This window comes from Phyllobates terribilis, unplaced genomic scaffold, assembly GCF_046119375.1.
Source record: "Phyllobates terribilis strain yellow unplaced genomic scaffold, ASM4611937v1 Scaffold_11__3_contigs__length_659146591, whole genome shotgun sequence".
In the NCBI taxonomy this organism is placed as follows: domain Eukaryota; kingdom Metazoa; phylum Chordata; class Amphibia; order Anura; family Dendrobatidae; genus Phyllobates; species Phyllobates terribilis.
The window spans coordinates 436,674,126-436,687,641 of NW_027362771.1; the positions used below are offsets into that span (position 1 = coordinate 436,674,126).

Genomic DNA, 13,516 nt, shown 5'->3' on the forward strand with positions numbered 1-13,516 from the left:
TTCTTTGATCTTTAATCCGCCCTTATTGTAAAGTACTATAAAGTATAGTGATGCTATACATAATCATTACTATCATTCTAGCATGTATTATTACCTTTGTCACGATTCTCACAAAAGCAATAAATGATGGGAAATGCGGTCTGCATATTTAACAATATTTATAAGTCCAGACAATTTGATGCACTCCCAATATTTCCCATATTTTTGCAACACAGTCTAGGATATCTCACAATGGATTGAGCTACAACGCGGTCACATTAGGCAATGACTGCAATCAGTTTACTTTGGCCAAAGGTTTACAGTTCATGTGCACAGGCAAAACCAGACCCTTAACCTCACTGATGTGAATTTGTATTTAGGCTTATACTGTAAAGTATTTTTTCTGATCTCGGAGAAGAACAGTTGCAAAATGTCTGTATTGTTCAATGGCCTAAAGGGAATGTGACCGCATCCAACACAAATAGAAAGTGATGATGTTTAAACGCATCCAATAAAGATCTAACACCTAATACAACATGTTGGTCGCAATTCAATTTCCACAGCAGGAAAATCTAGCAATGCAACCCTTTCCAAGTGTCACTTACTTTTGGCTATTTCTAAACCTTAATGCTAAAGTAAAATTTCCAGTGAATTAAAACTATAAAATAAGTACACATACATACATATGTGTGTATATATATATATATATATATTTATATATATATTTTTATATATATATATATATATATATATATATATATACAGTACAGACCAAAAGTTTGGACACACCTTCTCATTTAAAGATTTTTCTGTATTTTCATGACTTTAAAAATTGTACATTCACGCTGAAGGCATCAAAACTATGAATTAACACATGTGGAATTATATACTTAACAAAAAAGTGTGAAACAACTGAAAATATGTCTTATATTCTAGGTTCTTCAAAGTAGCCACCTTTTGCTTTGATGACTGCTTTGCACACTCTTGGCATTCTCTTGATGAGCTTCAAGAGGTAATCACCGGAAATGGTCTTCCAACAATCTTGAAGGAGTTCCCAGAGATGCTTAGCACTTGTTGGCCCTTTTGCCTTCACTCTGCGGTTCAGCTCACCCCAAACCATCTCGATTGGGTTCAGGTCTGGTGACTGTGGAGGCCAGGTCATCTGGCGTAGCACCCCATCACTCTCCCTCTTGGCCAAATAGCCCTTACACAGCCTGGAGGTGTGTTTGGGGTCATTGTCCTGCTGAAAAATAAATGATGGTCCAACTAAATGCAAACCGGATGGAATAGCATGCTGCTGCAAGATGCTGTGGTAGCCATGCTGGTTCAGTATGCCTTCAATTTTGAATAAATCCCCAACAGTGTCACCAGCAAAGCACCCCCACACCATCACACCTCCTCCTCCATGCTTCACGGTGGGAACCAGGCATGTAGAGTCCATCCGTTCACCTTTTCTGCGTAGCACAAAGACACGGTGGTTGGAACCAAAGATCTCAAATTTGGACTCATCAGACCAAAGCACAGATTTCCACTGGTCTAATGTCCATTCCTTGTGTTCTTTAGCCCAAACAAGTCTCTTCTTCTTGTTGTCTGTTCTTAGCAGTGGTTTCCTAGCAGCTATTTTACCATGAAGGCCTGCTGCACAAAGTCTCATCTTAACAGTTGTTGTAGAGATGTGTCTGCTGCTAGAACTCTGTGTGGCATTGACCTGGTCTCTAATCTGAGCTGCTGTTAACCTGTGATTTCTGAGGCTGGTGACTCGGATAAACTTATCCTCAGAAGCAGAGGTGACTCTTGGTCTTCCTTCCCTGGGGTGGTCCTCATGTGAGCCAGTTTCTTTGTAGTGCTTGATGGTTTTTGCAACTGCACTTGGGGGCACATTCAAAGTTTTCCCAATTTTTCGGACTGACTGACCTTCATTTCTTAAAGTAATGATGGCCCCTCGTTTTTCTTTACTTAGAATTTGTATTATGGCAAGAAAAAAGCAGCTAACAGTCTATTCAGTAGGACTATCAGCTGTGTATCCACCTGACTGACTTCTGCACAACACAACTTATGGTCCCAACCCCATTTATAAGGCAAGAAATCCCAATTATTAAACCTGACAGGGCACACCTGTGAAGTGAAAACCATTTCCGGTGACTACCTCTTGAAGTTCATCAAGAGAATGCCAAGAGTGTGCAAAGCAGTCATCAAAGCAAAAGGTGGCTACTTTGAATAACCTAGAATATAAGACATATTTTCAGTTGTTTCACACTTTTTTGTTAAGTATATAATTCCACATGTGTTAATTCATAGTTTTGATGCCTTCAGTGTGAATGTACAATTTTCAAAGTCATGAAAATACAGAAAAATCTTTAAATGAGAAGGTGTGTCCAAACTTTTGGTCTGTACTGTATATATATATATATATATATATATATATATATATAATAGTGCTGTGCAAAAGTTTTAGGCAACTGTGGAAAATATGCTGCAAAGTAAGAATGCTTTGAAAAATACAAGTGTTGATAGTTTATGTTACTCAATTGACAAAAATGCAAAAGTGAATGAGCAAAAGGGGAATTTAAATCAGATCAATATTTGACGTCACCATCTTTTCTTTTCAAAACAGCATCAAAACATCAATTCCTTTAGGTACATTCTTGAAAGAACTCAGCAGGGAGGTTGTTCCAAACATCTTGGAGAGCTAACCACAGATCTTCTGTGGAGGTAGGTTTGTGCAAATACGTCTGTCTCTTCATGGGCAACATTGAGGACCTGGGACAAAGTGGAAGGCCAAGGAAACTTAGTGCATCAGATGAACGAAACATCATGCTTCCTTCCCTTCAAAATTGTAAGATGTCCAGCAGTGCCATCAGTTCAAAATTGTCAGAAACTAGTTTGACCCAGCTACACCCATATACTGTTTAGAGAAGGCTGGCCACTCATAGAAGAATTGTGACCAAAAACCATATCTTCTTCATGGAAACAAGGCCAAGCAATTCAACTATGGGCAAAAACATAGGAAGTGGAGTGCAGAAAAATGGCAGCAAGTCTTTTGGGCGGATGAGTCAACATTTTAAATACCTGGCTGTAATATAAGGTAGTTTGTTTGCCAAATAGGTAGCGAGAGGTACAATGAGTGCCCGCAAGCAACAGTAAAGAATGGTGGAGATTGGGGCATTTCAGCAAATGAAGTTGGGGATTTGGTCAGAAATAATAGTGTCTTCAATGGTGAGAAATACAGGTAGATACAAATCCATCATGCAATACCATCAAGGAGGTGACTAATCCAAATTGGATCGAAATGATTCTGCAGTAGGACAATGACCCCAAAGATACAGCAAACGTCATTAAGAACTATCTTCAGCGTAAAGAAGAACAAAGAGTCCTGGAAGTGATGACATGACCCCCACAGAGCCCTGATCTCAGCATCATTGCGTCTGTCTGGGATTACAAGAAGAGATAGAACGATTTGCACAAGAGACATCCACAGAAGATCTGTGATTAATTCTCCAAGATGTTTGAAACAACCTCCTTGCCAAGGTCCTTTAAGAACTGTGTATCTAGAAGAACTGATGCTTTAATGCTGTTTTCAAGGCAAATGGCAGTCACACCAAATACTGATTTGATTTAGATTTGTCTTTTGTTCACTCATTTTGTATTTTGCTAATTGATAAATATAAACTATTAACACTTCTATTTTTCAAAGATTTCTTACTTGGCAGTATCCTTTCTACACACACACACTATACACACACACACACACACACGGTATACGTACACACACACACACAAACTCAAAGAGCTGTTATTGATATTATGCAATGTTGTCATGTTATTTTTTAATGTTGAAAATCTGAAGTTCATTCATTAATAATAACGTGATAATAAAAATAGCACAATAGTCGTGAGAACATAATAATAAAAATAAAAACACAATGTTTAGAAATGATTTACTATAATAGTGCGTCTTATGCTCAGGCTGTTGGACAGATGTATTAAAAATGCAATTTTACACATATTTTATTCATGTTTCCTGCCTTGACACGTACAGTATCTTCTTCTTCATATTTTAACTTTTCTATTTTCTAAGAATACATCATTCTGCCATGTACAGCAAACTGAATTAGGGCAATCTGTTCTGGAATAAAGACTGGTCCAAATTAATTGTATTACCAAACAATGGTATATATTATAGGGTTTCCATGAAAAGCAAGGCCTGTAGAGGCGAACACCTCTGTTATATGGCATGCTATGAAGGCATTGGGTTTTTTGTTCTCATGGTTTAGAAATTTTGCTAAAATAACCTTTGTGTGGCTCACAGTAGTGCGGACGTATAGAATTCTATAAGTACATAATTATGGATCTGTAATAAGCTATTTTAATGACTTTACTAGCTACAAAAGAGTTTGTCCACCCCCCTAAAATAACAATAACATTTAAAAAAAACTGTACTTGACATCATTTATGTTATTATAAATTAGATGAAATAATGTTATTTATTATAATCATTTGTATTTAAAATAAAGTATATTCACCTTACCAACCCTCTGACACTACTTTTCCACTGCTTCCCGAGTCTCATGCCAGTGGCCATACAACCTGTTCCAGCTAGAATGGCACATGACCACTGCAGCCAGTCACTGGCTTAAGTGGTGTCCGATGCATCGCCACAGTGCCAGTGATTGGGTGTAATAGTTTTTCTGGCTAAATCAGGATTTACAGAGACCAGTGGGAAACTCGGGCAGCTTTGCATTTAAAGCGGTGCAGAGTCACTAGGCATTTGGAGCATTCTGGATGGTTTAAAAAGACAACTTTAAGAAGGAGAAAGTTATTTTAGTTTATCTGGACGTAACACTCACTTTACTAGTTAAATTAAGTATAAAAGTATAAAGTTACCTGAAGCCCCTAGAGCAAATATGGCTGCAAACAACAGTAGAGGCAAAACTATTCCAACACTGTCCGCAGTCATGGTGCTTGGAGTTGTCATTTCCTACAAAACAGAAAACAGTTGTTAATTGATGGGGAGACTTGTTAGGATGCTGTCAAGTGAGCAGTGACCAGCTTTCATATTACCTAATGCACTGGCTTGTGCTAAGTTATAGAGTCCAAATTTTATAGACAGAAAGCTCTGTATGTTGAACAGCCAACGCTTGTGTTTTCTAATGTCGCCTTCATCAGATGACATCTACAGCCCTGTGCCAAGTACACTTAACCTCCAGCTTACACCCATCCTGACATGATGATCACAGAAGTCAACAGCCATCCCAAGTAACTGACACAAGATAACACTAGAAGCCACAGAGGCATGAACTGTTCTCTTCCCTCGCTGCAGTCATAGACACACTGCTTCTGGTCAGCGGACGGGACACAGACCCAGATTAAGACATATTTTTGTTGATGTGATGCGTTCATTTATATCCTTAACCCGTCTCAGTGCTTACAAATAATTATTATGACAGCGCGCTTTGGAACGTTCATGTAAACTTGGGTTTGCCTAGTTACAATGTCCCCTGCATTTCTCATCTCTTCTGCAAACCAAAAAAATTTACAAAATTATATGAACTTGAAAATAAAGCTCGTCATACACCTTAGATGGCAGCCATCTCGGCCGGTCGTCCCATACACAGGAACTACCGTTTGGCCAAGTGCACCGGCATCCTCCATAAGAGATACGTCGCCAACCATGCAGACGTGTCTGGTGGTGGCTTATCTCTAGGAGACAAAACGATTAATTGCCCGGGGCTCCCAGAGACTCTAAACCAGTGTTTCTCAACTCCAGTCCTCAAGACCCACTAACAGATCATGTTTTCAGGATTTCCATTCACATTGCACAAGTGATGGAATTATCACCTGGGCAATACTAAGGAAATCCTGAAAACATGATCTGTAGGTGGGTCTTGAGGACTGGAGTTGAGAAACACTGGTCTAGAGTGTTGACATTGGTGGGTTCAGCCAACATTAGTCCAATGTGTATGGGGGCTTAAGGTAACTGCAAGTCTAAAATGTATTACATCAGCTTTGTATTAGAAGTGCATCAAGAATACTATTTGTACATGATTCCTTTATTTTCTGAAAACCGCAATATAATATTGTCTTTTACCTAGGCATATTGTATATATGGTGTATATGATGCATTAAGAGTTTGTGATACCCTACCAAAAAATGTGCCCACGATTTGCAGGACTGACTGTCCATTAAGATCAAACGATAAATTAAAAAGGAGGCATGACTGTTTTTCATCTCAGTTGTGGATCAAACTTGCCCATTCAAATTAATATTTAATTGAAAACAAACACCCTTTCCCCAATTCATCATGACCGGCGATTTTCATGCTGGCCTTGATGAGGAAGCATGGTGGAGTCAGACTCTCCTTGCCACAGGGACTGGAGTAAGATTTATGGCATAAGGAACACTGCCACTTGTCTAGAATTCAGCGAGCAGGGATTCCCATGCCTCTATCCCACCCAAGATCTGCGCACTTTAACAGAGCTTGCGAAAATTTTGTGAGAATGCCATAAGTCAAAAATATTATTGCCAAAATTTGTTGACTTTTCAAAGCTTTTTATGCCAGAATTCTGGCATAAAAGCTTTGATGAATCAGGACCCGTGTGTCATCTGAGTGCTGTCTATTTTTCACTAAGTAGCTGACAGAAGAAGCTTTGAGAAACTTGTAAAACTTTTTTCATATTCGAAAAATGGATGATACACAGATTATAAAATCTGACAAATGGAGCAGAAATAGATCCAGATGTATGAGAAAAAAAAACACATCTGAATGAGGCCTTACATTATATGAACCATTGCACCAATACATAATTCCTGCATTGGTAGGAGACATAACAGTGTACATGTAGTGTACAGTGTACTGCAGTGTACACGTAGTGACACATGTAGAATAAACATTCTTCATAAGGCCTCATTCACACATCAGGATTTCATTAGTATTTGTATGCCAAAACCAGGAGTGTCTCCAAAAAACAGAACAGGTGTCAATCTTTCAATTTTAGTTTTTCTCTGTAAATTGCACTCCTGGCTGATGCCAAATACTGATGTGTGAATTAGGCCTAACTTTTTCATTTAGTTGCATGTGCAGAGATAACCGCAAGCGTATAGTATGTATATAAAAAAAAAACATTCTACAGATCCCTACTGGATGGTATTTTCATGTATTCTGCCTACGATCCGCTACCTGCATTCACCTCTACAGTACTCACATAATTATTTTTTAATGCTGGCCCTTTCTGTGCACGCTCCTCTAAGCTGGAAATCTGTTTGCTAAATTTATACTTCAAGGAATTTTCACTGTTCTGGTTTCCAGTTATACTTTGCTTTGGTCACATAATCCATTGCAGAAAAAAATATTTATGTAGACCAGTAATAATTTGCTCCATGGATTAAACCCAGCACTCAATCTTGCAGCAGTCCAATAGTAAGTAATGCCTGCATATCACAAAGTGCATAGCACCAGGTTAGCAAACAATAATGCCAGCTGGGTCAGGATCGAGCTGGACGAGTCCTGCTAAAGCATTTACTAAATCCATCTGTGTATTCCCTCATGGATAGGATGCTTTATGCAGCCCGCCTTGGAAAGACGCCTGGCAGCAACTCCTGGATATAGATTCGGATTCCTGGCAAGACCAAGGCTGTCCAATTACTTCCAGCTGTAGAGTCAGAGTCTCATCAGCAAGGCTGCATACCAGCACTATGGAGCCCAGGACTTGATCCTTAGGAGACTATGAGAGGGCAGCACAAGTAACAGGGTGTCTTTTAGACAGGTTAGTACGGGTGAGTCACCCAAATTTGAATTTACCATTGAAATCCATGAATAGTAGGCACATTTCAGATCTTGTACTCTAAGTACATAGCAGCGAACAAAGTCAAGTGGACTCATCTCAAAAGGCCTCAGGAGATCTTTTAATAAATGTTAGGGAGTTGCTTAAATGACAGGGTTTTAGAAACTGGAGGCCGTCGTATATAAAAGCTCACACTTTTATTTTGCTGGGAGTGATGAAAACACTTGACTATCAGACAGATTAAGTAAGAAAACGTGGACATCCAGCGGTGCTGTCCGTGCGCTCTGGTGAATCTCTCTAGATATTTCACGTGCCCCCTGGCGCATCTGAATGTGACCGGTGTCATCATTTCACCTCACACAGTAGTATATGGAATCATTAGGTACAGTTTTCCACTAGGGTCAATGATAATAACATATGGTGTCTCTCGTAGGGGTAGTATAATATCTCCATTAATAGCATTCCTGCTGTTTATCATAGAGCTGTGCTTTCTGCATATAACAGGGGATAAACTGAAGCAATATGCATCCTCTAAAAAATGGACACATGGATCTAAGATAGATTAAAGCATTATATACTGTACATAACACTACAGAGAACCAAGTCTTTTAGGGATTATTCTCATCTCAGCCTAAGTCCACGTTCACATTATCAGTATTTGGTGAGTTTTTGCCTCAGTATTTGTAAGCCAAAACCAGGAGTGGGTGATAAATACAGAAGTGGTGACGTGTTACTATTATACTTTTCCTCTGATTGTTCCACTCCTGGTTTTGGCTTACAAATACTGAGGTAAAAAACTCACCAAATACTGAATGTGTGAACGTGACCTTAGATCTCGTTCAGACAACTGTTCAGTTGATGTTTTTTTCACATGGACACAAATCGCAGCATGCATTATTCTCTTTTATGTCACCCTTTCAATTCTATGGGTGCGTAAAAAAAAAAAAATTTGGATCCCCATCCGTGTGCATTCAATTTTTCCAGATAAATTTCCACTATCAACCTGATCATGTATATTTTTGACTGTACATGCATGAAGACGGATTACACATGGATGTAAAAAAACATGGACAGAAAAAACAGAAAAACGGACGGCACGTGGATGAAAATCTACTCCATTTTCTGGACAATTTTTCCTATGCTCGTCTGTCCCTTCCCTTAATGGCCGAGATGGGAATAACTGCTTCTAGGTCACAGCCACCAGAGGTGGAGGTCCGAAAACCGCTAGGTGCAGCTGTATGCGTCTCTCCCAAAGGAAATGGATGGAAATTATGGAAACCGCACACCACAGCAAGCTATGCAGTTTTCACAACTCGGCACTTACACAACTTTGCTATGTTGTTTTCTGTAACTCACATTAATCTCTATAGGAGATACGCAAACAGTGCGCAGCCGCACTCTGCAATTTTTGTAGCCCCCAACTCTGGTGGCCGTCTCGGCCATGAAAAGCTGAGATCAGAATAACCCTTTAAAGGTAAATTTGAGTAGAATCCAGGATTTCTTGACTATTACAAGAGGTATGATGCATACTAGCGAGGGATGTACAGGGCACAATAAGTTATAGTATTAGATATTATATTACATAAAACATCACATGAAAGCTAAGCAAGACCTGGTTTTCTTACAAGGACTGCATAAATTTACCCATATGCAAGTTCATGTCATTAGCTATATGATTTTAAGTTGACAATCTTCTGATAACTGATATAAAACAGGCAGAAATAAATACATTGCTATATCTGCTCCAATGTGATCTATGCAATCATTTTGCTAGTTATAAAAAATTCTAAGTAAACAGCAAATTAAGGCCTCATTCAGACGTCTGATTTTCACGTATGAGTGGCATCCATGTTTTTCACGGATAGCACTTGTACTCTGCTAGTCTATCGGACCTTAACATATCTGATTTTGATCCAAAGGTCAGATCAAAATCGGCAATGCAAATCAACGGGTCCATGAAAAAATTGGTCCAATTTTCACGGACTGTTAGAATGGAGAAAATGAAGAAACTATTTTTTTTTATTTATCCACGTACAAGAAAAACGGATGACACTCGGACCACACTCTGTTCAAACTCTGATCAAAGTCTGCTCAGAATAATTGGTCCGTTTTTCTGTGAATGAGCCCTAATAGTTAGAAAAAGGCAAACACACACTGCTATTTACCCGGCTTACTTTCCTATATTGATGAATGGCCCACTTTGCACTAAGTGTCAGGCAGCACGAGTCCTCAGCAATTATCACATTTCATTCTACCCGCACATGCAAAAAGAACTGCTAAAGTCAACGATACAGGTGAAGTGACACTTCTGTAAAAGAAAAGTCTCATGTTTACGGGACGGAGATGAAGCATCAAGTTTGTGTTCTTTGAAAAAAGAAAGGCATTAATCAAATCAGCAGAAAACCTGGAGCTGAACTGTATTATGGCATTGGCAAGGTCCAATAAACAGCAGGAATTTAATAAAATAAACAAGCAGGGCGATTTCTGTATATATTGAAAAGACATGTGAGAAAACACAGGGCAGTCCGCTATATACAAATCACATACCTGTGTGCAGCGTTCTGTATTACATGGGTCTGCAGAAAATGCCAGGCTGGGCCAACCTGGCACAGGTCAAGCAGCAGTCATGGGGAACTCACAGACTGGAAGTATAAAGTGCTTTGAGTTTCAAGAAAGTTAAGATAACACCCATCTCTAAGTGTCTATCGTTCTTGCCAGAGCCATCAGGTATAATCATAGGACTGTGGTGGAAAGTATGTTGTTTAGCAGACAGCTCTTCTCTGCCTGTAATTACTGTCATAGCCTATGATTTGAGACAAACTCCTCCTGTGTCCTCCCTTATCCTCAGCGTGGATCCATAGGTGATGTTAGAAAGCAAACTGCCAATCTCAATATACCACATAGCCCATAAACACCTTGCCGCGTTCCAGTCTGTCATGGTGAGTGAATACCTCAAATACTGTATGTAGATGAACCACAGGATGAAACATGATATCAAACACATGCAATGCTGACTTGTTATTAGCATTTGGGAAAATCTGCAGGGACATGTAGAGAACAGCTAAATGAGAACTAATCCCATAGAAGAATGCAAAAGGTGCTACACAACAAATACCTTCCACTAATACAAGGTATCAAAAACCGAAGATAACCGACAACATAGTGACCTGATTGTTACAGGTAACTAGGAAGAACCAAACGTCACGTGGAGAGTCAACGAGCCTTCATAGTAGGACATTTCAGCGCCACAAACTAGAGACTAAACCCAGTGACCTTCAGCGCAATTGTGTTAAAGGTGTAATCTCAAATTAGGAAGTTATCCCTTAAACATTGCATAAGGGCTAGCTTCCAGATCTCTGGGGGATAACCTCTGGAACCCCCACTGATCCCCAAAACTGATGCTCTGAAGATCCCCATGTAAATGGAGCACAGGTCGATCATGAATATTGGTCGGACCCCCAGTTACCTGGTAGTTATCCCCTGGGGTATAAATTAATCAGTGTGAAAATTTTTAGACCCGCAAGGTTGTTTTTCACATATACAGATAAACAGTAGTTTTGAAGCTTATTTATTATTCATGATTTTGCCCATTGAGGCTAGATTAACACATGAAGTTTTTTATGGAGTGGATTCAACAAGAATAGCAAATATAAAGGAAGGACTTATACTTCTCATTTTTGCTGGATCCACTTCTGGCTTTATCGAATTACAAAAAACTGCTTTAAAAACAGTGTGTGCCGATTCATCCAGCAGTCTTCACTAGGATTCTGTTGTAAAACTCCCTGAAATGTGGGGGGTGGGAAAAGCTCAACTCCAAATTTCTCAAAAATTTTGCAGCTTTTAGTGTATTTTTGACACCAGTCTTGGCAAGATCTGCCAAAGGTGGGTGAAGATGGCGTGGGACAGGGTGTGGTCAAAGTTGCCCAACAAATTAGTTATAATTAACACCACAAAAGTGGTGTAAATTACATCAGAAATGCACACCAGTCCCTGGCACGTGTACATTTCTGGTGGCAGAGGCACACAGCAGTGGAAAGATGTGCCAAATTTATTACAGGTTCATGCCACTTAATGAATTTGGCGCATCAAATTCCAGGGCTTCCTTCATTTAGACTGGCATGCAAAACACCAGTCTTAATGAATTGGGTGTAGAACACCTACGTAAAGATAAAAACAAAATGAGCAAATACCCCAAATACCCTGTAGTAAGTAAATAAATAGTAATAGTACATGTAAATAACATAGGGTACTTAGTTAACATTGTTTTGATAAAAAAGTAAAAGCCATCCAACCATGACAAGGTGTACCCCATCGGGACGGTCCCTAACTCTTGTAGTCTACCTCACTAAGACGTAAAAATAGATGCGGGTAGAGTAGGACCTGACTGTTCAGACACTGTACGTGGAAAGCTATATAAACAAAATGAACACCTGCTTACATATTCTATATTGCACAAAAAAAGGAAATGTAAAATGCATTGGCTAACATGGGTAATATGAGGAATATTTAGTAACCAAAAACATAAGTTCCATTACTAATTCCAAATGTAAGAGCTTTGTTCCCCAGTTAGCAGGTGGTCCATGTGGTTAACCATATATCTAGCGCCCCCAGTAGGTCGCCCATGTACATGAATACTTACAGAGCCATTTATTACAACTTGTAACAGACTTATTACCCCTTGTCATAGTAAGTTATAGAAAGCATGGACCATGTAAGACATGGGGAGCAACCAGAGACTAGAACAATGAAGAATACAAAAATAATGTAACCATTAATACTTGCAACAAGTTTCATTTTAGCAACGTGACCCAGATCTATCTTACCTGTCTTGACCACAGACATAACTTACCGTGTAAGATGTGCTCCTTCACAACTTCTCAGGCCTAATGCATAATGATACAGGGTAACAAAAGCAAAGATCTCCTACCAAACAAGCAGGTGCACAGAATTGTCACGTGACACAAATATATATAGTCACATAGAAGTTATTAAATAACTAGTGGCAGATTGACCCATTTACAAGCGGCAGGTGCAGGCTTTAGACTTGTCTCTAGATAATACCTTAGATCCACCAATGAATAATAAAATGAACTAAATTAGAAGAAATAACATTTATTTACTGGACAATAAAAACACGTGGCAGTATAAAAAGGTATCATGTCTCTGCTATGGATCATCACATTTTCAGGAGCTATGCAGAATGGAGCTGTGAGAAGAACAGATACTGATGATGGAGGAAAGGGCAGATGGATAACTTTGGTCTTTGGAGACCACAGGGCATACAGTGTGATGCGGCCTCTTTTCATCAAGTTTTTGGAGCTGGGCATCTGTATTCAGTCAACATCAATGGCAAATAAAGTTGTATGGATGCCGCTTTTTTATCAGGACTGTTATTAATGATTTTGATCCAGGATGGGGTGGATAGTCCCTTATATCCCACCATGGCAAAGCTACCTGTAAAAACAGTACAAATACTAGATTAGATTCCAGTATGTTATGTCCGTATTTTTTACATCTGTACCATTCACCTGCCATCCCCTTGTGTAATCTTGCAGTTTTCAACACTAAATTACAAAGTTTTCTATGGTACTGTGTTAGCCAGAAAATCTATGTATGATACTTGCAAGCTTCTGGAGTACAGAGGTCTCTTGCCTGATGAAGAAGCTTCTATGCTCCAAAACCTTGCAAATGTAATTTTTCTGGTTATCCAATAAAGGTATCACTCCTAGAATACCTTTGTCATCTTTTGGGCATAA

At 39.2% G+C, this 13,516-nt stretch overlaps 2 protein-coding genes across 5 annotated transcripts in view; both read right to left on the bottom strand.

Moving 5' to 3' along the window:
• CEMIP (cell migration inducing hyaluronidase 1) overlaps positions 1-13,516 on the bottom strand; it is a 131,268-nt gene that overhangs the window by 74,824 nt on the left and 42,928 nt on the right. The window contains exons 1-2 of one of the 2 annotated variants that reach the window (XM_073653232.1): positions 10,308-10,720; positions 4,864-4,957 (exon numbers count right to left, since the gene is read on the bottom strand). In XM_073653232.1, coding sequence (XP_073509333.1) covers positions 4,864-4,954 — 91 coding nt within the window. In that variant the 5' untranslated portion in view covers positions 4,955-4,957; positions 10,308-10,720. Of the gene's footprint in view, positions 1-4,863; positions 4,958-10,307; positions 10,721-13,516 lie in introns of those variants that run through there. The other variant, XM_073653231.1, reaches the window with a different exon arrangement.
• The window catches only part of LOC141166501 (cell surface hyaluronidase CEMIP2-like), a 130,428-nt gene continuing 129,768 nt past the window's right edge, over positions 12,857-13,516 (bottom strand). For all 3 annotated transcript variants that reach the window (XM_073653230.1, XM_073653228.1, XM_073653229.1), the window contains exon 25: positions 12,857-13,214. In XM_073653230.1, the coding sequence (XP_073509331.1) occupies positions 13,066-13,214 (149 nt within the window). In that variant the 3' untranslated portion in view covers positions 12,857-13,065. The remainder of the gene's footprint in view (positions 13,215-13,516) is intronic.